We start from the raw sequence: 26827 nt of genomic DNA on the forward strand, positions 1-26827 counted from the left end.
CACAAATGTATTGTTTATTTTAGGTCTCCAGTGGCTACCGTGTTGGGCGGTCCACGAGTCACTGACAAACCCAGGTTTCGTTATTCTGAGGAAGTGTGAGCAATTATAGTACTTACTTACAGGAATGCAACGTACTGAAGTAGTTCTCAGGCGTTGAATGGGCTTAGGGCCAAGCTGTAACCAATGGAAACTCAGTCCTCTTTAGACTTGAGTCAGCTGACTTTATATTCCCAGGGTCCCTCTGGAGAAGGCCATCTAAGTCAATCTCTGAAAACACGGCAGAGAAAATGTTTGGACAAAGCTTAGGCAAACATCATGGGAAGAGAATACAGGATACTAATGTTTTAGTGTCCTACAAAAATAATGTAAAATGTTTCCGTCAAAGTTAACTAGTCACGATATACTATACTGTAGTCTGGCTATGAGTAACCCACTTCTAGCCAAAATAACCCTAGGTTTGGTTACATGTTGTTTTTGAGAAAATAACTTGCGAAATGTATGAATCAACAGTGATTACAAGGTGTTTGGTTTTATTTACTTATTTTATGTTTTTTTTTGGGCTGTGGTGGTAAGACGTCTCTTAAATTTACGCTGACGGACCTTTTTTTTTGCTTAGATGTCTGGGCTGTGGATGGCTATTAGACATCTTTAAAATGCAAAATTGCACGATGTGAAGTTATTAATGTATATGCACTCATGTTTAAGAAATACAATGGAAAAGACTGTATAAGAAACACTTATTTATTGTATGTGCTTGAATGTATATGTAGGTTGTGGTTTAGATATAAGTATCTGCCAAATGCATAAATATAAATGTGCATATGTAACACTGACTGGAGAAGCACCTTTTAGTGGGTGAGAAACGAAAGCAATGTGTTATTGATTCTTGAGAATGTGATGTTTGAGCTTAGTTAAGCCACAAGATTTTTTAGTTCAATTCATCGTAATTCCCCACAAAAGTTTCAACAAGTATTATATATCGTTATACACAATTACATAACAGTAATATAATTAACTATGATAATACAATACATATTTTAATTAAAGGGGTCATATTATGAGATTTTTTCTTGGTGTCCCCAGAGTACATATGTGAGGGTTTAGGAATTTCCAAACAGATGATTTATTATAGCATGTTAAAATTGCCACTTTGTAGGTGCAAGGAAACATGCTGTTTTGGGGTGTGTCCTTTAAAATGCAAATGAGCTGATAAAATGTAAACACTGATCGCAATGATGTTTTTTTTATTGAAACTCAATTGTGCTGTCAATAATTTTCTCTCTCTTTCTTCCTGCACAAACTTGCAGTGTCGTAGTTGGATTGTTCAGATAAAGGGGCGGTATTATTATAATAAGACTTGCCACTTATGTCACAGTACAGGACATTTGAATGACCTAATTTTTTACATGCTTGCAGAAAATAGTTTACCAAAACAAAGTGACTGTTTTTCCCCCATGTTTTCTCGGTTGATAGAAGCCCCGCGTACCGAATTATAGCACTAAAACAATGTTTTACATCTAAAGCAGATACATGTAACTTTTTTCGCAGGCATATACCGATGTTGTCATATCTGCAACTGCAACATAAGCAAAAAATTACTGTGTGCACCTTCATAATGCTGCGTTTACACCAACCTTGTTTGAGGCGTCAAAATCACGTCTGCCGTGACTAGTTTTAATTATTATAATTATATGTGTTTTCTTATCCAATGAGAAGACGTAGCCTTAAATATATTACTTAATTATTATTCATGACAGCACATGGTGTGTTTCAATGGACACTTTACATTGTAAGATTTCCTAGTAGTTGAGAGATGTGTTCATGGTGAACAGTGTTTGTTACCAGGATGTAAAAGTGTAAGTAAGCATGGCATTCCCCGAGATTCTGTTTGGCGGTGTGCAGTACTCTGGCTATTAACTACCGACACATCAAAGCTGTTTGTATGTAGCAACTTATTTTCTTAGAAAATTGGAGAAAGATAGACTTTGGCTTTGCTAATGAAGGCATTTTGCGTCTAGGCAAGGATAGGGTATGATGTCCCAATGTCTTCCATCATTTCAAAAATGGTACAGTTATATTTTAACTATAACCTTTTTACTTAACTTTTAATGTTCTTTCTGTAATACCGCTGTTAATATTCTTAGTAAATCTTACTATTCAATACTTGCTGATATTTAGTGAGGCGACTGACAGATAGATGACAGTTTCCAGTGGCGGCTTGTGACTGCTCATCCGAGGGGCGCTTATTCAAAATAAGTGTTCGGAGCGTCATGTGTGTGGTTCCTTTTTTCAAAATATGTGTTCTGTGCATTGAGAGATCAGTGTGCATGATGTGTTTTGTCAAAATAAGTGCCTGCTGCACACGCGTCAAAGCCGTTTGTGATGAAAGAGATGCTCAAGTTCGCAAAATACACGCTAGACACTTCCTTAACAGTAAATTCTGATTACGCATTAGATTATGCGAGTATCTGGCAAACGTGAACATCTCTTTTATCATAAACTCTTTAGACGCATCTGCAGCAGGCACTTATTTTGACAAGACACGTGATGCACAAAGGACCACTCGACGCGGAGAACACATATTTTGAAAAAAGGAACCACACACATGACAGGCTACATACATGTTGTGACTAACTTAAGTTCGCATCGAGCGCCCTCGAAAAATTAGTCACTGGCCGCCACTGACAGTTTCACATTCTCACTCTTTCTCCCATGCCCCGCCCACTCCCCGCCTTTCTCTTCACAGCGTACACGCCCATTTAAGTTAAATATTTCAAAATAATAGTGAGGTGAACTGAAACTGAAAGAGCAGGGTTTCATGACCCTTTTACAAATTGTAAACGCCAGCAAATGATCCTATCAGTTAAACAGACAAGTTGGCTTGTTTGTTTGTTGTTTTGGCAGCTTTTTCAGACAATCTAACTTGTTTACAGGATAAGGAGTTTTTCTCGGGAGCTATTTGTGCGTGCAGAAATGAATACAAAGATGCTATCTGCTCTGGAGGCGGCCAAGACTTGATTAAATCCTGCCTCCCTAAGCTATGACTTCCTATTGTTCTGCATACTATCACTTTTGACATTCCTCTAAAAACATCCTAGTCTCACAATAATCACCAAGCAATGATTATTAATGATACTACTATTGTTTTAAATCATGTATGCTTATGCTGCAGTCATTTTATCATTTTAAAATAAAATAAAAATTGTAGTGTTGCAATGCACAAATATTTATATGGATAGGAGAGTGAATCTTTATAAGTTTACCAACAACCAGCACTCATTCATTTGTCATTTATTTGCAAAATGAGGACAAATAACACATTTCTGTCTAGAGGTTTTGACTGCGGCTTTAAGAAGATTAATTGGCTGCCTAGCTTATTTTATGTGGCATTTAATACATTTTAACGACTGAATGTCACATAAGAATTAAGCTGACTACAATATTTGTTTTTTCCCTCTGGCCGTTTTATTCATGAGAGGAAAAGAACAAAGTTATGTCCTTATAGTCAAGTCTGGGACGCCCAGTTTGCTGCTGAACCATGAGGGTGTTGGGGTCACGTTCATATGTAGGGTGACAAAGCGTGTCCATTCACCATGTTCTGGTTCTTCATTCAGCCCATAAACACAATTTGCAGTTCAAACAGACAGCACAAAAGACAATGAAATGCAGAAATCAGTCACAATTACCATAACTTTTAGCACTAGCCAACAGTGCTAATTTTAAAACTGTGTACGGGTGGTTCCGGTGTGAAGGCTTTTGCTTAGTTTAGCGATTGAAATGCTAGTGTAACTAAAACCGAAATAGTAAAAACAGCCCTTAAAGGGCCCATATTATGTAAACACAACCACCCTACAATGAAAAAAATCCACACTGTAAAAAATTTGCTGTAATTTTGCAGCTGGTTCCCAGTAACTTACTGTAGAAGATAAAGTCTAAAAAATGTTCATGTTCATTTAACTTTGAACAAAATGTTGCCAGTAAATAACATAAATGTAAAATCTACAGAAAGTTACTGGCAGCTAGTAGCTGTTCTGATTCTCTTGTTAATGTGATGTCACACAAACAAAGCCCCGCCCAGAGCCACTGAATGACTGGCTAACTTTACCCAAAAGCTTTTCTGAATGTGTTTGTTAGCTAGTTGTAACACTAATTACGCAAATTATACTATTGTCCCAGACTTTATTCACAAGAATCAGATCTATTTTTAACCGAAAGCACTAGCTCATTTGCGTCTGCGCTGAATCTTCACAGACACATTCCAGGCCCACCCAAGACTTATATTACATCTTGTAAAAACGGGCATAATATTGGACCTCTAATGTTATCGGTCATTCATCTGTACGTTTATCCTGTTTCTCTCTGCCTGTTTTATTTAATTGAGAAATGCAGATAATAAAGCACATCAAGCAGGCATGTTTCGTTTACAGTTGATTTTTCCTTTACACCTGGGTGTAAGGAAGTGTTTGAAACAGTTAGATAAGTAAGGAGTAATTGATGATGGGCCGTTGAATTAAAAGAAAATAATGCAGTCCCAAGGTGGTTATGCACCTTTATACCACGGGTGTGCATTATTTTCGAATAATTCAAAGGACCAGAGTCAATTATTCTGCTTATACCACGGTTACCAAAAATATTGCTTTGGTGCCTATTTTAAGACATTTTAAGGGTTAGGTGTGCGGTTATTGAAAAACAATCAACACCTATTGAACATTTCTCAACCAATCAGAATAAAGCATTCAACAGCCCCGTGGTATAATGACAGATAATTTACAGGGTTGTCAAAAAACGTATTTGCATATAAAACACCCATGAACAGAGAACAGGTTCACCTGAGGAGGTAACCATAGCAACAATACGAGACTCTTGGTTTCATTCTGATAATTTTTGGACATTTGCATATCATAAATACGTATACATATCATATATCACAAAACAATATATCACAAAACATAGTGTAACATAACATGGTGTTCATTTTGTAGTAATTTGTCTAATTGTGTTACAGTACATATAAATAAAGGATTTGGGATGCGTGAGATGAACCTCAACAGCTATATCTCATAATAAAACCTTGTGTGGGAAATCAAGTGCATATGATGTTTCTTCTCAATACTAACTTTGTGTTTTTGTGTGTGTAAGCAGTGCTGGAGCAGCTGTTGGAGCAGCTTCAGAGGTTTCTGAAGATCCTGGATGGAGAGAAGCTGAGTGGAAATGCCGAAGTACAGAAAGGCCTTCTGACAGAGCTGCTACAATCTTACAAGTCTTTCACCGGTAAGTGAATAACATCATAATTCATAAACCAAACATGTCATTTATACACACTAAATGCACAATTAAATCACATGCTTTGATTGGAGCCGTGGCATGGTGGTTAGTGCACATGCTTTAGGTATGTTTAGTGATGGGTGACACAATTTGTGACAGATGAATCAAATAAAAAAGGTCGACAGATTAATAAAATAGCTTAGCAAAATTGTGTTTATGTGTAAACTGAGTATATGTGTATACAGTAACTTCTGTTGTTTCAATCTTCTATGTTCTGTTTTATTAAAAAGCCCATAATTTTGGTTCACGCATGTGCCTCTGTCTTCACACAAGCACGGCTGTAGGTTTTTCATGTTCTGGTGTTGGGCTTGTGCCTTTCCTCCCCTGGCTTCCAACTGTATCATTTTCCAGTGCTGTTTTTATTCACTTGGGACACTCACTTCCTTTGAGTATAGCAGCTTATAAATAACTTCATTTCCATCCTCAAAATCCCAATCTATTTTCACTGTACCATCACAGCTTCAGTGCAGGTTTTTGTAAACACATTATACAGTAATACAATTGCATGTATTTGTCACTTAGATGGCTTTGTTACTTTCAGCTGACATGTTCCACCTGTCTTCCATCCATTTAATCAAATGTAGTTTTGAATTATGAAAACCAACAGCAAAAGTCGACCCATGCTAAAGTATTATTTGTGGCCAAATGCTATAAAAGAGACTTATACACGGCTAAATCAGCACTTTTATTATGATAGAATATAACCTCTCTATGTCTCCCACTGGCCTGCCTTTGATGTGTACAAAAGAAGAGGCCCTGGAGACGCCTAAAGACCATTGAAGAAGAGAAGCACAAAACTCTCTTTGTTCCTCCTTATAACAAAAACCTAATACATGTTCTGTAAAATAAGTAACATGTGGATGACAAGGTCTACAATCTTAAAGGGACATTCCATTTTTTTTAAATATGCTCATTTTCCAGCTCCCCTGGAGTTAAACGTTTGATTCTTGCCGTTTTGGAATCCATTCAGCCGATCTCCGGGTCCGGCGCCAGCACCCCCAGCATAGCTCAGCACAATCCACTGAATCTGACCAGACCATCAGCATCCCGCTAAAAAATAACCAAAGAGTTTCGTTATTTTTCCTATTTAAAACGTGACTCTTCTGTAGTAACATCGTGTACTAAGACCAACAAAAAATAAAAAAATCTGCAGATATTCTAGGCAGATATTGCTAGGAACTATACTGTCAAACTAGCGTAATAATCAGTAATTTTGTTGATGTAACATGGCTGCAGCAGGCGTAGTGATATTATGCAATACGCACTGCCCGAAAATAGTCCCCTTGGTTACTTTCAATAGCCGGGTACTGTTTTCGGGCAGTGCGTACACAGTGTAACTACAGAAGAGTGAAGTTTTAGATAAAATATCGGGACTCCTTGGTTATTTTTTAGCGCGATGCTAATGGTCTAATCAGATTCAATGGATTATGCTAAGCTACGCTAAAAGTGCTAGCGCCAGACCCGGAGATCAGCTGAATCGATTTCAAAACAGTAAAAATCAAATGTTCAAATGAGTATATTTTCAAAAAAAGTGGAGTGTCCCTTTAAAATTATATAGATACAGGGAATAGGATAAAAAGCTGTAAAAAGTGCAACATTTAACTTCAATTCAGTTAATTTATATACAGTGGCACAAAACATGTCCAGACACATGAATGAATTTTACAGCATAAATAAAAAAATAAAGTGATTTCCTTATAGAGCCAATTGGACCTTTGCTACCCACAATAGGTTCACACATCAGAGGTGTAGTCTATCACAAACACTATGGACAGTGTGGATTTTTATCTTAAAAAATAAATTTTCTCTTAATTTTGAACAAAGCAAAATCTAACAAACTTTTATTTGGTTATATCTTCTTAACATAGTGGGATGCTGTTAAGTAAAGAAGCCTAAAAATTCCTATTCAGGTGATTCTCACGAAAACTTGGTTTTAACAATGTCAAGCATGAAAATGTAAAAATTGCTTAAATTTACTTTTTTTCCCACCAGACATTGAGAAACAAAGTCTGGAGTAAATGGGAACATTAATTTAAAAACTTTTACTTATCATTTAACACTTTTTGTAACATAATTTAAAAAATTAGTCCTAAAAAATCTCATTACCGCAACAGTCAGAAAACATCAACACTGACATATTTTCAAAATGACATGACAAACCTGAAAGAACATAATTTGGAGATTCTGCAGATGCATTTAAAATCAAAGTATTATGCTTCTATTAATTAAATTAACATTTAATAAGCATCTGTTGCGGTAATGATAATCAAAATGTCGTGTAAGCATTCTGACAAGACAATATTTCAAATTAACTGTAAAAAAAATGATCTTAACTGGTAGCCATCTTGAAGTAACTGGTCCATGTGCTTGGTCACTCAAAATCAAACTTTATTAAAATTCTGTATGTGTGCTTAAACTGTTCTCAAAAAGTGTTGCGGAGGATGAGAACATCAGGCATGGAAACATCATTGCGAATTGTGTTAATTCTGATGCTTTTTAATGTTACTATATTACACATTTTAAAGCTAAAATCATTAGTGCTGTGGTGTTTCAATGGTTTCGTGAGAATCACCCATTCATCCTTTAATCGTAACTGTTTTAGCAGGAGGAGATGAAGAATACATTTACATGAACAAGGTCCTAGTCCCAGATCAATACCCAAACAAAGGTGAGTCCATGTTCTTTATCACCATTAACATCAAACAAGGCCACAACTTGTGCAGTTGTGAAGACCAAAATACCCGTAGTCACACATGTTTTTCTTACATATCACTGTGGTTTACCTTGCATTAGCAGTCCTGCTGAGAATATGTGTCATGTTCAGGGAGGCGTTTGGGTTACGGCTGAAGTGTTGCACCCCCCGTCCACTTCCTGTCTGTTTCTCAGTAACTCCCGATCTTGCTCTGTCTCTCGGCCAGACCCCCATCTGAGGCCGAGCTGCTTTGTTTAGATTTCACTGAAGAATGTAGAGTAACAATAAAACTAGACTTAACATTCAGTTTGCAAGCGTCTGCGCCAAAAAGACAGATAGATGACTAAACTGCAGTGGCGTCCTTTGATCGTGTTCATGACTGACACCAGTGCAGAAAAACTTTACTTTCGATAAACAATGTTATGAAGCAAAGGCTCATCAGGAGAAACAACCTTTGAAGTTCACTACCATGAATATGGACGGTTTTCATCATTTCCTGTCCATATGTGAACATTTCTGCAGCCTTATTTTATTTGCATCCAACAAATCAGTAATTAAAATGAACTACTGATCTGCAACAAGTAAGACATCCAGCACAAGGTCTAGAGAAAAAATTAATTAGATTATATATACTATAAAAGTCTTGACTCCTTAGTGACTCTTAGCTGTTTGGATTTGGTATCCGTCTTTCGTTCCTACGGCAACCCAGATGTTACCGTTTGGAGAGGAAGTCAAAGGAATGTCTGATGGGAAGCAACTGAATATGGCCATCAGCACTATGCGGACGCCACAGCCCAGGCAACATTACCACAGCTGGGCCACCAGCTTATGCAAACAGTGACAATTATTAAATTTTCTTGTTAAGTTGCAAAGACAGTATTTAGAGCAGACATGTTATTGCTTCACTTGATGAACACTTCTTTTCAAGGCACGTTTACATGACAACGTTTGTATTAAAGATGGAAATATTTTACGTAGACACAGCACAGTTCACACGGATCCACAAAAACGGCTAAATTGCTGTATTATGTTCACCAGGCCAGTAGATGGCGATGTTACTTCATAAAGAAACACTACACATATGCACTCTTCTATAGAGCGATAAATACAAACAATCAAGACTGTGAAAGCATTAGGGGTGGTTCACATTTCGCTTCTAAAACGCAACCGTCGGTTGGTTGTGACCTGCGGTGCGCTTGCGGCATTCTGAAATGTTGAGATGTTTTTAACTCGATGCGGTGCGGACCCGCCTGGAAAAAACGAGCCCGTCGCACCGCATGCGATTCGATGAGCGCGCATACCGTGCGCCTACATTTGAAATAACGAATTTGAGCATGCAAAAGACGCGAAATGTGAATCGCCCCATAAGCAGGTTTTTTTTGGCGGATGATGAGGTAAGTTTATTACTACAAGCGACCCTGGACTATAAAGCTGCAAAATGTAGTAAACTTTGTTGTAGAAGCGTTAAAAAACGCAGCATCTTGAGTAGCACACACACACAGTCCTATAAGCCGCCATGATTGTCAAGTACTAGCACATGCCTGTAGACTGAATATGTAATATGCACGCACATGACACAGTCCTATTGTTTTCAAAGATTTGCGTTGTTCTTATTAAAACTGTCATTTTTTAAAACGTGCACTTTGAAACTAATTTTCTAAAGTTTTATGCTGTTGTCAAATGATGTATAAAATTCATAAAAAGTTTCCCATTTCGGTTGTGCAAATGACCAATTAGTAATCACCAATGTAACGTTGTACTATATGAAAATGTTTGTGCCCCCCAGAGCACAGACCAGAAGAAGCCAATGGAGATCTGGGAAGACACTTCGGCATACCTGTAAAGAGCCCACCAGAGCCCCCTCCTCCCAGATCAGTGAGTTACCATCAGCATTGTCTTGTTTACACTTGGCATTAACATGCGTTTTCGTCAATCGGATCACAAGTGGACGACGTTAATGCCAGGTGTAAACGGTGTTCAAAACGTTTTGAACGCATCCACTTTTGACCACTTTCAAGCACATTCAGAGGTAGTCGAAACCCCCTTCGATCGGATTGCTTCCGTACTGCAAACGCACCTGTGGCCGAACGTGCTCGAACAGCCACACGCAACCGCCTTCCCTCCGCCATTTATCTAATCTGAGATACTGAACACAATGTTTTACGTCTTTTCTGACTTCTGGCGCGAACATACGGTGAACAGCACTATTTTAGCCTTTCATTGATAAAACGAAAGCGGCTGATCTCCATAGTTTCATTTTGCAAGCGTGTGAAAGTTGCATGATCATATTTCATCAATTACGCTGAAAATTATACTTGCTAAACAAGCAGTGGACTCTGACATAATATTAGTTTGCGTCCATATAAACTCATAATTACTCCCGCTCGTGTTTTGAATGACAGCAGAGAGACTCGTCCACCATCTTGACAGACCACCCCCTCACAGTATTCAGAATCGAAGCGGTCGAAAGAGGAACAAAAGAGAGATTTAAATACCAGGTGTAAACATGATGTGTCTTTCTCGTCCACTTGTGATCTGATCGACAAAAACGCATCTTAATACCAAGTGTAAACAGCCCCTAAGATGCATTTTGGTCGATCGGTTCACAAGTGGACGTGAGAGACACATTTCTGTGTACCCCTTGTACTTTAACCTGTCTCTTTGGTCCACTTTCAACCGCTTCTGTACTTTGTGGCTGCTCGAACACATTCCACTACATGCAAGTCTACACCACAAAAGTTAACCGATCTAATGTGTTTTCCACTACCTCTCAAAAGTGTTTCACACCATGAATAACCACCACTTGTTTAAGATGTTTGTATAAATAGCACAAATAGAACACTCAGCACAATCTCCTATTTGATCTCTCTTTGAACTTTATTGCAAGACACTGATGTAAATATCTGTTATCATTTACTTTGCATTATGCATTAGCTTTTGTTCCGACCTTATATCTGATCTTATGTTTTCTGATAATAATGTAAGAAAAAAAGGAAAAAGTGATGCTATGTTGTCTACGTGGTACGTTGAGATGCTTTGTAGCTGTATCAATCCCAGGGTGCAGTGGGAGTGAGCAGTCAGTCAGACAGACAGCAGGATGGAGGGTATTAAAGCTCTCCAGTGAGAAGACTTTGAACTTCAGACCCTTCTGCGGGGTGCTGGGTCTGATTAACAGCAGCTGCTTAAGTGATCGGCGAGCTGTTTATAGAGGCCGAAGTACTGCAGTTAGAGCAGTAACACGTGTGCACGTCCACAAGAGTGTTGGAAATGAAGCAAGACATGTTCACACCTGCTTATTTATTGCACTTCTCTCATTTGCCAAAGTGAATATACACAGACGTATAGCGACATTTACTACTGAAGACATTTGTGCAGTTGTGCATTTTAATAATTTAAGGGAATAATTCACCTCAAAATTAAAGTTCTGTCATTATTTCTTTTGTGAAACACAAAATAAGTTGAATATGCTAATGCATGTTTTGAATTACATGATGGTAAAAAAAAATTCTTTGGATGAGCTATATGTGACACCGAAAAATTAGATCAGATTTATTCAAAAGTCCTAAGGTGGCTATTTAGCCTCTACAAGATCTTCCACTGTTTCCCCATTACCATCCATCTCCATTGCCTCCTTTGCATCATTTCCCTCCCGCATATCTCTGCTCTTGGGCAGTCGAAGTAAACATGTCCAAAGCGAGCCACTTTTTGGAAACCCCGTCATCTGTCTGCGGGGCTTCCACTGATCCCCGCAAATGTGATATTCCAGAGTCAAATTGCGGTTCACTGTAAATGCCGAGTCCCCTCTCACTATAGCCGTAAAGAGGGCACCCCTGCTGTTGACGTAGTGTCCCGGCATGGCTGTCCATTGGCCTGTGGTAATGTTGTAGCAGTCCATTAGGCAGCGTAAAAAATCATCACACGGGCCATTCCTCATAACGTACAAGTTGTCACCGTGAGCCACCATACAGTGTCCGTAACTCTGGGGCTTGACCATAGTGGTGGTCAGCGTCCATTCATCCTTGACCGGCGTGTATTCGTAGATGTCTGTAGTGTCTGGAGGCTTCCAAAAACACACAAATATCCTACGCCTGGCAACAGCGCTTGCCGCTGCAGCCACTGAACGTGGCGTGTGCTTGCAAAGCGTCCACACACCTGTGGAAACGTCACAGGCCTCTACTGAGGACATGATCCTTTTATCAAATTCACCTCCGATTGCGTACAGGTGTCCGTTGTGGCCCACCAAGGTAAAGTTGTACCTCGATTGCAGAGGGCCGTCAAACTCGCTCCAAGTGTTGGTTTCTGTGTCGTAAGAATAGCTGCAGTTTACGGTCTCCTTACTAACTCCTCGAACCCCACCAACAATATACAACCGATTTTCCACAACAGCAACACCAGCCATGGAGGTGCTTGCGTCTGTCGGTAAATCAGTCAGGTATTTCCAGGATCCCAGTTTCTCATCAAGGTAGAAGACTGTCCTGAAGGAGTCCTGAAGCATCTTCATGGATGGCGAATGGGTGCCCAGAGCGACGAACGATGCCGGTGAAAGAGACTCAACGTAGCAAATCATCTCCTCTGGCAGCACCTTGACGGCGTCCTGCAGGTCACTGTAAGCATCGCAGATAAACACAGCAGCACTATGAAACAACCTCCACAATCCGTACACCGCTGCTGTATGGTACAGAAGAATGCAATTGTCGGTGTCAAGAATTTCTATTAAGTGCTGAATCAAGACGTCCACTTGCAAGAAGGCTGCACATTCAGCGGCGTCCACAATCTCGTCCGGATCCTGGATAACAGGCCGCTCGCCCCTGGAAACGGCCAAAGCAAGGAGGAAACCCCTCGCTTTTAGACCCCCTCGCAAGTGAAACTTGCTCTGCCGGCTGTCTTTCATCCCCGAGCGGAAGAGAGCTCGAAAATACTCAAAGTTTTGCCTCAAGATGGCTCTGTCTACGATGAAAACGGTGTCCTCTACCCATACTCTCAAAACTCCAGATTCTTCACCTTGCTCTTCCCCAGAATCTTCATCCTTGTCCCTGCACGACCCTGAACCGCAGGGTGGCCCCATAACACTTCTGTTGTACCTTTATGAATGCAAATTGCTCTGCACACAAACCATGAAGATAGGCAGCGTTCAGTATATTCAGTGTTTCTGTTGACTGTAAACAGACGTGTGCAAGCAGTGCAGTTGTGTCATGCAGCCTGGCGGCACTGAAAATAGCAACACGCTAAAGATAGCACGGGGTGGTCAAAGGAATCAAATAGTGGATTGGCACAAGTTTTAGGAAAAGATTTATTATACTAGAATGTAAGGTATTGACATTGTATAGAGTACACATACAATTTGTTGAAGTCAGTACTGTGAAGTGCACATATTGTTGTAGTGCTAATAATTTCAGTGTTATCCAGAATAAATCGAATTTAACAACTTAATTAAATAATGATACTATCAAACACTGTAATAGACATATTGTTTCCCCATACTTATTTTATTATTTCTATTAACTGCTTTAATTGACCCATCAAATGCCACTGATAATAGTTCGTCTTGTTTTAATAAGACTACAAAGATTATTTGTCTTCAGTACCCTCTCTACCTCAACAGCTATTTGGCTCGGGTGGGTTACATTTTTTCCACGCTGAATTTTTGGCATTGAAACGAGGGATTTTCCATGTTCTGGGTGTTCATTTGGCATGTTGCCCACTTGCTTTTTCTTCTTTTTCCCAAAGACTGGTTCTTTATCGGTTTTCATTTGTACCTTACTCTTGAAAGACCTCCTATATACATTACCATTATTTTATTTTACTGGAATGTGGGGATATTTGCAGATTGCAGTATGAAAACAAGGTAAAGGTGAACATACAATACTGACTTTAAATTTGAACTTGTCCCTATTCTTGCTTAAAGGTTTTTACACGTATTTGACCTGACATAAACAGTACTGTATCTCTATTGCTATGGCGATACTGTGATGTGCTTTGGCTCATGGTCCTGACCCCTGGCAATGGCCGGCAAGGCAACGAAACTAAGTGTGAGAGGGAGGAGGCTTCCCTAAAATGCCTTTGCTTTCTATTTAATCATTGTCAGATGCCTGAGGTCTCACAAACTGCTGTTCCTAGCAGCTTTCTTTTTGTTTCACAGATTTTTTATGGAGTCAGTGGATGGAGTAAGAAATGTGGGGGCTGTATGTGTGAATTGGGGTCAGCGTCTTCCAGGGGTGCTTTCCTTTTTTCCCACCAAATTCCTGTTTTGTTGTGGTCCCTTTTCAGTGACGATCGCATAACTCTTGAGTGTGTATTTTACCCTTGTTTTACATCACTCAATGCATGGCAAGCTTTTACTGTTTAACTTCCTGTGTCCTTGAGATCTGGTTGTTTATGTACATGTTTCCTATTGCTCAGTCTGCTTATTCACTCTACCACTGCTCTACAACAGTAGTGCAAGCAGGAGGTTTCAATCAAACCACTTACTCTAACCTTTCATCAGCATTTATCTTAATAGTTCCCAAGCTACTGCTGGCCCTCATCGGTCCTGTGTTTGCTAGAGAATGTACAGGAGAGGTCCTCGGTTCTTGGGTTTGCCCAGGGGCTGTCACCACTTTTGCGGGTATCAGGGGGAATTTAGTAATGATACAAAACGGCTGATTTGGGAAACCTCATAGTAGCTCCACACCCTTTTTAAAAGCATTACTCCTGCAGGCAAACACGTGTGGAATTGCTTTTTCTAACCGAGCAGGGCTGAGGTCAGAAACAGATCGGTTTCAGGGAAGAATCCCCCACTGGTCAAAAAGATAGGAGCACATGAAAGACAGGTGCACAAATGACCACCTCTCAAGAGCCATTTTATCAGAGTCATTACATTGAAGTGCATAAGACAGAAATGTTTAGTGTTAATTTATACCACGGGCCTGTTGAGTGCTGTATTCTGGTTGGCTGGGGAATGTTTCATGGGTGTTGATTATTTTTCTGTAAACTGCACACCTAACCTGTCAAATGTCTTAAAATTAGGCACCAGAGCGATGTTTGTGGTAACCGTGGTATAAGAGGAATGATTGACCACCAGTCCTTTGCGTCTTCGTGACACATTACCACTTGGGTGTGCATTTTTGTCTTATAATTCAATGGCCCTTCCTCAATTATTCCTTTCATATGTGTTCTGTGCACTAGAGGTCTTCACGGGTCCACCTAGATCCGTAAACAGAGGTCCGACCCGAGACCCGATCAGGTTCGGGTCTAAAAGTTTCAAGTGTGCCTCGGACATGGGTTGGGTATAATAATAGCGGCATCAGGTCTCGGGTAATTTCAAATGAATGTGTTATTGCCGAACAAACCCGAAGAACCGAACTCTCTCACGTGTGTGTGTCAATGTCCTTTTCAAACCTCTCCTCTGTTGGCCAAGAGCACTTGCGACATTGTGTTGCTGGCGGTAGGTTAATTTTCATTGCGACAGACATTTCAGTCAATTTTAAATGTACATTTAGCGCTTACCTTGGTGTCGTTCAAAGTAAAACAGCTCGCCAAATTAGTTGCGAGATCAGCAGGGTTTCTTTCTGTCTGACTGCTGCATGTGGGGCTGCAGACTGCACACACGTCGGTGCCGTTTACATTCGGGTCCAATCGGGTAAAAAAAAATTGCCACTGGTTTGGGTCGGACTCGAGCCAAATTTTTTCGGGTTTGTCCTGGGTTGGGTTTTTCTTTAAAAAAAATATTTACGCACACCGGGTTCGGGTATAAAGTGATTCGGGTCATTTCAATCAGGTACATTTCTTTGGACCTGAGAAGACCTATACTGTGCACTTTCTGTGTTCATTAACGCTTTTGAAAAGACCAACATACACCGATCAGCCATAACATTATGACCACCTGCATAATATTATGTTGGTCCCCGTTTGCCACCAAAACAGCCATGACCCGTTAAGGAATGGACTCCACTAGACCTTTCTATCAGAACCAGCATTCCCTTTTTAAGCAATTTCAACTACAGTACAACACTTTTGACAAGCGCCAAATTGTGATGACTAGACGACTGGGTCAGAGCATCTCCAAAACTGCAGGTCTTGTGGGGTGTTCCCAGTCTGCAGTGGTCAGTACTTATCAAAAGTGGTCCAAGAAAGGAAAAGCTGTGAATCGGCCACAGGGTCATGGGTGGCCATGGCTCATTGATGCACATGGGGAGCGAAGGCTAGCCTGTGTGGTCCGATCAAACAGATGAAATTGCTGAAAAGTGAATGCTGGTTCTGGTAAAAAAGGTCTAGTGGGGTCCATGCCTTGACGGGTCAGGGCTGTTTTGGTGGCAAAAGGGGACCTACAGAATATTTGGCACGTGGTCATAATGTTATGGCTGATCAGTGTTCACTTCAATGACTGGTTTATGCTAGTTAGAATTGGTCCGTATAGTAGTGTAAAAAGTCTTACTCAGTATTAAATATATTAAGGTTATATTTTCACATAATGTTCTTTACATTATGTACATTATTTTTAAATCACAAAAAAAGACTTCAGCTGGGTTTTCAACCAGCTGGTCACATATTTACCTGTTCCTCTTGTTCTTCATCACTCAGAGCAACATCGGGAGAGAACCCTTTCCCCTTCCACCTGCTCCTGATCCTGCATCTCTAGACACTGAAGGCTATTATGAAGAGGCTCAACCATATGACTCAACCGTCAATGGTACGTCCCATCTTTAATCCAAAGGTCATTTTATTACATGTGATGAAGTAGTCTATTATGTCCAGTGTTTTAATAAAATCTCTTCCAGCTGAGTTTTGTTCTAAACAATGCTGACATTTTGAGACATTTTGTCATGCTTGGTCCAAAAACTGGTTGACTGATTTGCCTACTGTGATCTTTGCTGGTGATTATCTGAGTATAAACCTCTGGTCATTGACCAGTCTGTTTCACTGTTGCTATGTCTGTATGCAACTGCACTCTACCTCATATAATCACCCACAACTATCTTCAAATTTGGGCTTTGCAAACACCCCCTCCCAGCTTTACTGTGACAGAAGCCTGCAGGCGGTGAAAACCGAACAGTGGTGGTCTTTGTTTAAGCAATAAGCGGTCGTCTGGATCTGGACACACGGTGACGGAACATTGACCGTGAGCCCAGGAAATGAGGCCAACGGTGATTGGGCATTTAGCTGAGGTTGCAAAGTTCAACACAGTGTGGGGACAATCATTCACAATCATCTTCAGCAGATGACGTATGTTCCTGGTCAGATTATACTGTGGCATTATCACGCAGCTGTGCTAATAATGACAGCACAAATGATGCACACAACAATATATAGGACCCCAAGGCCAAAATTTAAGATTGATTTAGCAAAAAAATTATGATGGTACAGTGTCAATATACTGTAGACCATTTTGCAAGATGTAAACAGCACTGGTCCAGAGGCACTTCCTGTTTCAGTTTGTAACTGTTTTCTTTATTTCACATACATCTTAAATATACTTTTTGATTAAGTTCTATATGTTCTGTTGGTTTTATCCCAACATTTATGTAGTGTTAAAAACTGAAACAGGAAGTGCTTCTGGCCAGGTGTTGTTTAGATCTTGCAAAATGGTGGAGCTCACCTCTGTCAAAAATGAGATAATGATATTAATCGAATGCTCTTGGCACGTATTATATGTTCATTGAATACTTTTGCTTCAAATTAGGGTGGCCATTCGTGCCAGTTCCACCGGACACGTCCCGAACATGTTTTCGGGTTTGTTCTCCGGAAGTCGCATTGCTCGACCGCATACGTCATAACATTTCAGTTAAAATACATTAGAAAATTAAGATACAATCATTGTAGTTTCATTCTTACCTTGAAATGTAACGGTTGCTTTTCTGAAATTAAACCCGAAATATTAAACCTTGATGCGGTCGACCAACGCGACTTCTGGAGAACGAACCCGAAAACATGTTCGGGACGTGTCCGGCGAAACTGGCACGAATGGCCACCCTACTTCAAATCCACTTAATCTCGCCCTTAGGTCTTTCAGAACAACCTGATCTCACAAATTTCTGTGGTATACCCTACTGAAAAATCCAGCAAAGACCAGCATAAGCTGGTAGCTGGTTTTAGCTGGTTTAAGGTGGCAGTAGCTGGTCTAAGCTGGTCCTCCCAGCCTGGCAGAGCTGGTCAAGCTGGTGGACCAGCTAAGTCCAGCTGGACCAGCTTAAAAAGTGACCCAAACACAGCTAGACCAGCTTAAAAAGTGACCCAAACACAGCTAGACCAGCTTAAAAAGTGACCCAAACACAGCTACCAGCTTGCTACACCAGCAATACCAGCTAAAACAAAGCTGGGAGACCAGCTAAAACCAGCTCACCAGCTTATGCTGGTCTTAGCTGGATTTTTCAGTAGGGTAGTCCTGGAATATTTTGCTCATTTATCCGTGTCATTGTCACGGATCTCCGCATTTTTCCCTGTCCATACCACGGACTTTCTTTCCATGTCAGTTTCACATATTGGTTACTCAATTGTTTTTCTATTTTTAAACCATTGTCGTTTGAGTTTGGGTTAGGATGTCACTTTAACTATTGGTTTATACTATTTTTTTCTGGATTTTTAAACAATTGTCGCCTGACATTAGGGTTAGAGTTGGGTTTGGGCTAGGATGTCATTGGAAAAATGCGGAGATCCGTGACAATGACACGATAAATGAGCAAAATATTCTGTGACTATAACACAGAAATTCGTGAGATCATGCTGTTCAGAAATACTGGTTTGTTGCTAGATTCCTTTAAGAGTCTGATAAAAAACATGCCATGTTCATTTACAAGAAAACATGTCAGATGCATGTCTAGTCAACTAAAATAAAGGTTAAAGGTAATGCAGCAAAAAGATGAAACGATCATGCGGTTCTTTGTTAAAACCAATTTGCTCTTCCTGTTTCATAGGTTAGTTTCTCTACCTGTAGCTTCTCACCTATACATTTTTTCTCTTCCTCACTTTTTGCTATTCCTCTTCCTTTCTCCTCCTCTGTAGATTTTGGTTGCTTTTCATCACAGGTACCAGGAATCGCATAGAAGCTTCAAACAATGCGATCAATGCTGCGGGTATCTATCTCTCTTTCTCTCAATGTGCAAAATCAGGAGAAAAACAAACAAACAACATTAACTTCATTGCATGGGTTGGGATCACATCCATCTGAAACCTCAATGTTCAGCTCATCCAAGCTTGAGGTCACTGACTTTGCATTCGCTCACTGCTTCATAGGCAAGCGCACAGGCATGTCATGCATGCTTTTCCTACTTACTGCTCAGTTTCTCCTACTAATATTTTAATCGGTGATGTAAAGACCTTTATCTGGACTGAACTTTATGATGTTTGAGAAGAGTTTGATATGCAGGGGTCAAATTAAAATTCCAGAATAGATTTCAGTTCACCCAAAAATTAAAATCTTCTCATGCCGTTCCAAACCCATGTGCTTTTTCTGTTTTAATGAATGGTGGTTAAACTTTCAAGGCTTCACAAGAGATTCAAAGGTCATAGAGATTTTATTAAAGTGCAGTCGGTTTTCCGAATTCTATAAAAGCTTTATGTGACATTAAACATTGAAACCAATGTTTACTAAATGTTCACTGAATCACTAGCTGAAGTTCATTCATACTGTATCTTCAGCTTATAGGAGTAGTCATATAGACCAGTGGTTTTCAAACTGGGGGCCACGAGATGGTGCCAGGGGGGCCCCAGTTTTATGACATTTTATAAAATACATTAATTTATCATGAATTCTATGTAATGAAACCTAAAAAAAATAAGGCTACTAACCAAAAGCACTACTTTTTTGTATAATTTAATGTTTTTTTTAATTAAAATGTTGAGTTTTAGAACAGTTTTTTTGTCACGAATTTACTTTGGGGGGGTTGCGAAGGAATGCACCGTACACAAGGGGGGCCGCACGCTGAAAAAGATTGGGAACCACTGATATAGACCACTTTATCACTTTTTATTTTAGGAACAAATTGTCAAAATATGTCCCTCAGCTGTCAAGGGGACATTTCAGAAGACATTTTAAGATGTCAAATAAATATTTTGTGTCCCCGTAGTATGTATTTGAGGTTCTAGCTAAAAAAAGCATATAAATAATTTATTATAGCATGTTAATAAAAATGGGTTTTTGGGTGTGTCCTTTTAAATGCAAATGAGCTGATCTCTGCACTAAATGGCAGTGCCGTGGTTGGATAGTGCCGATTAAGGGACGGTATTATCCCCTTCTGACATCACAAGGGGAGCCAAATTTCAATTACCTGTTTTTCACATGCTTGCAGAGAATGGTTTACTGGGTTGATCTTTTCCACATTTTCTAGGTTGATAGAAGCACTGGGGACCAAATTATAGCACTTAAACATGGAAAAAGTCAGATTTTCATGATATGTCTCAATTGAGATACCAATATGCTTTTTGGTACCAATATAGGAATACTAATAGGAACTCTTTAAGTGTACTTTCTGCAAGGGTACAGTTGGAGTTTATATTTTTAGGCCATTATTATGACAGTGTATAAAACTTTTATGGTGCATTGGTTGTTGCCAAAAGAGCAAACTACACACTTTTAAGAATGTTACTTTTATGTTTTGTATATAATGGAATAATGGAAATAGGTGATCTATTCCTTCTAATATGTTCCAGTGCCCCTTTAATTTAATCGATAATCCTGAATATCATCTACTCCACCTTACTCTTTCGACTTATTTCATATTTACAGAAGATATAGAGGCGGTGAGCAGTTCATATGAGTCATACGATGAGGAGGAAATTACGAAGGGCAAGTCCACAGCTCAACATCAGTGGCCATCCACAGAGGCGTCCATTGAGCTAATGAAGGATGCTCGTATCTGTGCCTTCCTCTGGAGAAAGAAGTGGCTGGGCCAGTGGGCCAAACAGCTGTGTGTCATTCGTGAACATCGTCTCCTGGTAGGTGACATCAGTGCATTATTATTGTGAGCGACACCCATTTCCCACCCATAGCTGATCTGTAATATGCATGTTTACAACTGTGTTGAACCTGTGTTGCTTCACAAGAACTAGTAAGAAATTATTTGTTTTGTACTTTAACATTTATATGTTTTATATGATAAAAAAATTATTAGGATATTAGGTAAAGATCATGTTCCATGAAGATATTTTGTATATATTCTACTGCAAATATGTGTAAAAATGTATTTATCAGTAGTGATATGTGTTGTTAAAGGAAAACACCACTGTTTTCCAATATTTTACTATGTTCTTACCTTAACTTAGACAAATTAATACATCCCTATTTTTTTCAATGTGTGCACTTAATCTTTGTTCAGCGCGTTGTGAATGTGTTAGCATTTAGCCTAGCCCCAGTTATTCCTTAGGATCCAAACAGGGATGAATTTAGAAGCCACCTAACACCTCCATGTTTTCTCTATTTAAAGACTGTTACATGAGTAGTTACACGAGTAAGTATGGTGGCAGAAAATAAAACGTGGCGATTTTTTAAGCAAATAAAAAATAAGACCTATATTGTATGGCAGAAGAGCACTTAGTTTGCAGCACTTCCACCTCGGTGCACAGTAACATCATCACTCCTGACTACTTCCACTCTCACTCAAACTTCAGTCAATATTACTGTACCCGAGGTGGAAGTGCTGCAAACTAAGTGCTCTTCCGCCATACAATATAGTTCTCAATTTTTATCCACTTAAAAAATCGTCACTTTTATTTTGTGCCACCATACTTACTCGTGTAACTACTCATGTAACAGTCTTTAAATAGGAAAAACATGGAAGTGTTTGGTGGCCTCTTAATTCATCCCTGTTTGGATCCTACGAATGGGGCTAGGCTAAATGCTAACACATTCACAACGCGCTGAACAAAGATTAAGTGCACACTTTGAAAAAAGATAGGTATGTATTAATCTGTCTAAGTTGAGGGAAGAACATAGTAAAATACTGAAAACTGTGGTGTTTTCCTTTAATATATCTTTTTTAATCTATAAAAATGTTGTAGTTTAAAAAATGACACTGCCATCAGAATGTCCTGTAATATCAACAGACAGCAAGCAACCCAGTCACCAAAAAGTAATAAATTTTTTGTGTGTGTGCTATTTATTATATTCAGTGCTATAAAAGCTCAAAGGATCAGATACCACTGCTGGATATTAGTCTGCTCGGCTGCAGCGTCGTCTACAAAGAGAAACAAACAAAGCGGAAAGAACACAAGTTGAAAATCACTCCGTTTGGTGGAGAAGCCCTCGTCCTGGGACTGCAGAGTAAAGATCAGGCTGAACAGTGGCTTAAGGTGAGAAACATGAACTCTTGCCCCTATGGATGTTATCTGTGCCCGGTTTGTGCAGTCAAACACACTTTACATCCTCATTCCATTTTTATCAGGTGATTCAGGAAATCAGTCCGAAAAATACTGCAGGATCTGATGTAACCGAATCCCCGACACTCATGTGCACGAAGGTAGTTTTACTGTATGTTTTGTGACATTTGCCTTTGGGTGGTAAATGCACAGACGTATATTTTTGTTTTTGTGCTGCTAGACTGGGGTCATAACACATGTCTCTAAATAGTTAGCCATTCCTTAGTCGTCTCAATGGTTGACTAACAATGATGTTTTGTATTGTTTAACAGGGTGAGCATAGCGAGAGATACTCAGTGGCATCCGAGAGTGGAAGCAGCACAGACAGTCACACCGAGACCCTGGAGAACAAAGATGGTGAGACCACTTTATTAGGCATGCACCCATATAAATTTTTTGAGCCGATACCGATAGTTTGGCTTTTACTCCTCGTTTCGAATTATGTCATGAAATCCTGGAAGTGCAGAGCGTGCAAACTTCAATTTTGTTTGTATATGAGTTCTGATGTGTTTTATCGCTTCTCTTGATTGTAAGAATATAATCTGCTTTTAAAACAATCATCCAGTGTCCAATTAGGGGAAAATGCCTTTATCTTCGATACGATTGTGCATTCAAAGACTTACACAAAACAATTTCGATTGCATTTAAAGGGACACTACACTTTTTTTGAAAATACAGTATGCTCATTTTCCAGCTCCCCTAGAGTTATTCTGCGTTTACACCAACCGCGGTAGAGGCATGAAGCGCGAGTGGTTTCGATGTAAAGTTAATGTGAAGATGCGTTGACGCGTGTCAAGAGGTCCCGTGAAGCTTGCGCGAAAGGCGTTCATTGAGCGTTGTGCGCGGTACGCGCGAATGGTGCTTTTTGTGCATTTTGCAGTTCATGCGAATTTGCGGCTGACGCTCGAGTTGAAAAATTTGAACTTTGCCGGAATTTCGTGCCGTGTTAACCAATCAGGAGCCTGCTTGCTGCTGTGGTGGCAGCCCTGCCGGAGTCACTCACTCAACCAAGGCTTGATATTGTCCGTAAGCAGTCACCCGGAGCTATACGACACAAGTTCTTATTTCTATAGATGAGACAGGAATAAAAAGGACCTCGCTTGGAAGAGTGTCAGTGAGGACATTGGGCAACCTGGTAAGTTGTAATACACACTGTACTTTTGAGTCACGTGACTTTTATCGACCCGCGCCGTTTATTTTCCCCCTATAGTGAGGTTACTCAATACAAACTGGTAACTCTCTTGATAAATGCACATTCAACATAAGTCATCTTGCAAACAGACAACCGCATAGCATTTGCCCCTCCCACAAGAAGCGGATTTTGCCTCTGACGCACGTCAAATGCTTACTTTTTCCACGCGTCTACTCCGCTCTACACACGCGAAGGCATTCAAACTGTTCAAGCGGCAAACTAGGCGCGGTAGACGCGATTTTGACGCCTGAAACGCGGTTGGTGTAAACTCAGCATTAAACATTTGATTTTTACCGTTTTGTAATCCATTCAGCCGATCTCCGGGTTTGGCGATACCACTTTTAGCATAGCTTAGCACAATCCATAGAATCTGATTAGACCATTAGCATCGCGCTCAGAAATAACCAAAGAGTTTTAATTATAGTTTTGATATTTAAAACTTGACTCTTCTGTAGTTACATCGTGTACCAAGACCGACGGAAAATCAAAAGTTGCGATTTTCTATTATTTTACGCAGCGCCTGAAAATAGTCCCCTGCTATTGAAAGTAACCAAGGGGACTATTTTCGGGCAGTGCGCAACACCACTACCCCTCCCGCAGCCTGTTACAGCAGCAAAGTCACTGATTATTACGCCAGAATGAGAGTATAGTTCCTAGACATATCTGCCTAGAAAATCACACATTTTTATTTTACGTCGGTCTTAGTACACAATGTAACTACAGAAGAGTCAAGTTTTAAATAGGAAAAATATCGAAACTCTTTGGTTAATTTTTAGCACAATGCTAATGGTCTAATCAGATTCAATGGATTGTGCTAAGCTACGCTAAAAGTGGTAGCGCCAGACCCCGAGATCAGCTGAATGGATTCCAAAACGGTAAAAATCTAATGTTTATCTCTAGGGGAGCTGGAAAATTTGCATATTTTCAAAAAAAGTGGAGTGTCCCTTTAATGTTTTTTTTCTTTACTGAACTACAGAAACACATTCTTGCTTTGTAATGCTTTCCCATGTTCATTTCACCTTTAGTTAAGAAGAAATACGGCAAGTTTAGTAACCTTATGAACATTGGGAAAAAGAAAGTTTCCTCTTTGGAGAGCCCAGAGAAGACACTGGATGCATCAGGTAAAGCATCATTGCTTCAGTAAATTCATCACCAGCTGAACAGGAACGTATCCATTCGTAACTATGTCTATGTCTATTGCAGGTTATCTTAATGTCCTGGTCAACGCACAGTGGAAAAGCCGGTGGTGCTCAGTTGAGAACAGGCAGCTTTGTATCTACAATGACAAAAACAAAAACAAAGTATCCCAGCAGCCAGTGGCTCTCGAGGGGTGCACGGTCCTGCCGGACCCCAGCCCTGAACACTTATATTCATTCCGCATCCAGATGGATGGAGAGGAGCTCGCAACCCTAGAAGTAAGTCCTGTAGATTAGAAATTAATGTCTGTTTATACACGTGGCTGTGACATAAAGTCTGAACTCAGCTTAGCAAATATTTTTCTTGTAAATTCAATACCGGAAGTATCAACATCCAGGTTTTATTTTCTATACAAATAAAGTAAGCTTCTAATGAATCATGAGATGTACTCTCCGAATGGATAAACGGGTGATTTCCTATCTTCATTCCTTAGTTGTTTGTCATCTGTTTTCAGTTAAATACTTCTTAATAAACACCCAAATACCACGGAAACAAAAATAGTAACTTCACAATGATGATTCAGTATTTCAGCAGAAACTTTAACATGACTGCCATCTTCAGGCAAGAATAAAGCCAATGATGTCCAATTGCACCTGTTATTATGATATATAAGCATCTTATGTACGTAACTGTAGTTGATTCTTTGCAAACCTGCACACTAAAATGTAAAATAAACTGTACGACTAAACAATCATCACATCTTATGTTTACGACTAAGGTGTTAGGTAAACACCTCTTATTCTTTGTAATACACTTTCTTCCCAGGCTAAATCCTCTGCTGATATGGGCCACTGGCTAGGACTCATACTTTCTCAGACAGGCACCAAAACAGACCCAGAAGACCTCACATATGACTATGTGAACTCTGAGAGGATATCCAGTATTGTCAATGCAGCCAAAACATCCATGTAGTATGTCATTTTCTGTTCGTTGAAAAATACAACAGCCGCATTTAAAGACATAATATGCACACTAAAAAAATATTTTTTTACTTAGAATTTTTGTTACGTTGTCTTGAAAAATATTTAAAACCTCTTTACCTGAGAAGCAGAATGATCTACACTGTCAAAAATAGGGTGTTGCCCTTTCAGAAAATACACTTTTGCACCTAAAGAACTTAGATTAATACCTCAGAGGTACATACTGTTACCCCATACTGCAAATGAGTATTATATTGGTAAATTATATTCGTAGCAAATGTAAACATATCTGTACCTAAATGGTACATATTAGGACTTTTAAAAGGGTACTGCCCCAGTGACAGCTGGGGACCATTTTTTCAGTGAAAGATATTAATAAAACATTAGTCCATTTTCTAAAAAAAATCCAGATAATTTACTCACCACCATGTCATCCAAAATGTTGATGTCTTTCTTTGTTCAGTCGAAAAGAAATTATGTTTTTTGAGGAAAACATTTCAGGATTTTTCTCATTTTAATGGACTTTAATGGACCCCAACATGTAACAGTTTTAATGTAGTTTAAATTTGCAGTTATAAAGAACTCTAAACGATCTCAAACGAGGCATAAGGGTCTTATCTAGTCTTTATATTAAAAAATATGCACTTTTAAACTACAACTTCTCATCTTCCTCCGGTCCTGTGACGCAGCGCGACCTTACGTAATACGTCATCACGTCGAAAGGTCGCGGATGACGTATGCGAAACTACGCCTCAGTGTTTACAAGTGTGTTGAAAAAGGACCGTTCTGACGTTGTTGTATGTCAAATGATACTAATAAATGTCTTTGTGTCAGTTTATTGTTTAAAATGGTCCGCAAATGTGCGTTTCATATATGTAACACGTGACCTTTCCACGTTATTACGCAATTACTTGAGGTCGCGCTGGCGCGTCATAGGACCGGAGGAAGACGAGAAGTTGTGGTTTAAAAGTGCATATTTTTAATTTTTCTTTCCAAAAATGACAATCGTTTCGCTAGATAAGACCCTTATGCCTCGTTTGGGATTGTTTAGAGTCATTTAAAAGTGCAATTTTAAACTGCATTAAAACTGTTCAGTTTTGGGGTCCATTAAAGTCCATTAAAATGAGAAAAATCCTGGAATGTTTTCCTCAACAAAAAAAAAATTATTCTCGA

At 39.5% G+C, this 26827-nt stretch overlaps 2 protein-coding genes across 4 annotated transcripts in view; one reads left to right on the top strand and one right to left on the bottom strand.

Annotated features, from left to right (window-relative positions):
- Window positions 1-26827, top strand: part of afap1l2 (actin filament associated protein 1-like 2) — a 43858-nt gene that overhangs the window by 8075 nt on the left and 8956 nt on the right. For 2 of the 3 annotated variants that reach the window (XM_073867027.1, XM_073867028.1), the window contains exons 2-12: window positions 5143-5271; window positions 7928-7993; window positions 9804-9892; window positions 16577-16685; window positions 20718-20926; window positions 22100-22279; window positions 22372-22446; window positions 22618-22702; window positions 24563-24658; window positions 24741-24952; window positions 25500-25645. In XM_073867027.1, the coding sequence (XP_073723128.1) occupies window positions 5143-5271; window positions 7928-7993; window positions 9804-9892; window positions 16577-16685; window positions 20718-20926; window positions 22100-22279; window positions 22372-22446; window positions 22618-22702; window positions 24563-24658; window positions 24741-24952; window positions 25500-25645 (1396 nt within the window). The remainder of the gene's footprint in view (window positions 1-5142; window positions 5272-7927; window positions 7994-9803; window positions 9893-16576; window positions 16686-20717; window positions 20927-22099; window positions 22280-22371; window positions 22447-22617; window positions 22703-24562; window positions 24659-24740; window positions 24953-25499; window positions 25646-26827) is intronic. The other variant, XM_073867029.1, reaches the window with a different exon arrangement.
- Window positions 10605-13883, bottom strand: LOC129421042 (kelch repeat and BTB domain-containing protein 13). Its single transcript, XM_055176324.2, has one exon. It carries the CDS (start codon window positions 13080-13082, stop codon window positions 11589-11591), a length of 1494 nt encoding a protein of 497 aa, XP_055032299.2. The 5' UTR covers window positions 13083-13883; the 3' UTR covers window positions 10605-11588.

This window comes from Misgurnus anguillicaudatus, chromosome 4, assembly GCF_027580225.2.
Source record: "Misgurnus anguillicaudatus chromosome 4, ASM2758022v2, whole genome shotgun sequence".
Taxonomy (NCBI): Eukaryota; Metazoa; Chordata; class Actinopteri; order Cypriniformes; family Cobitidae; genus Misgurnus; species Misgurnus anguillicaudatus.

Bases quoted from the DNA above. Each gene is read 5' to 3' on its own strand.
- LOC129421042 (XM_055176324.2), bottom strand. From the start codon at position 13,082: ATGGGGCCACCCTGCGGTTCAGGGTCGTGCAGGGACAAGGATGAAGAT.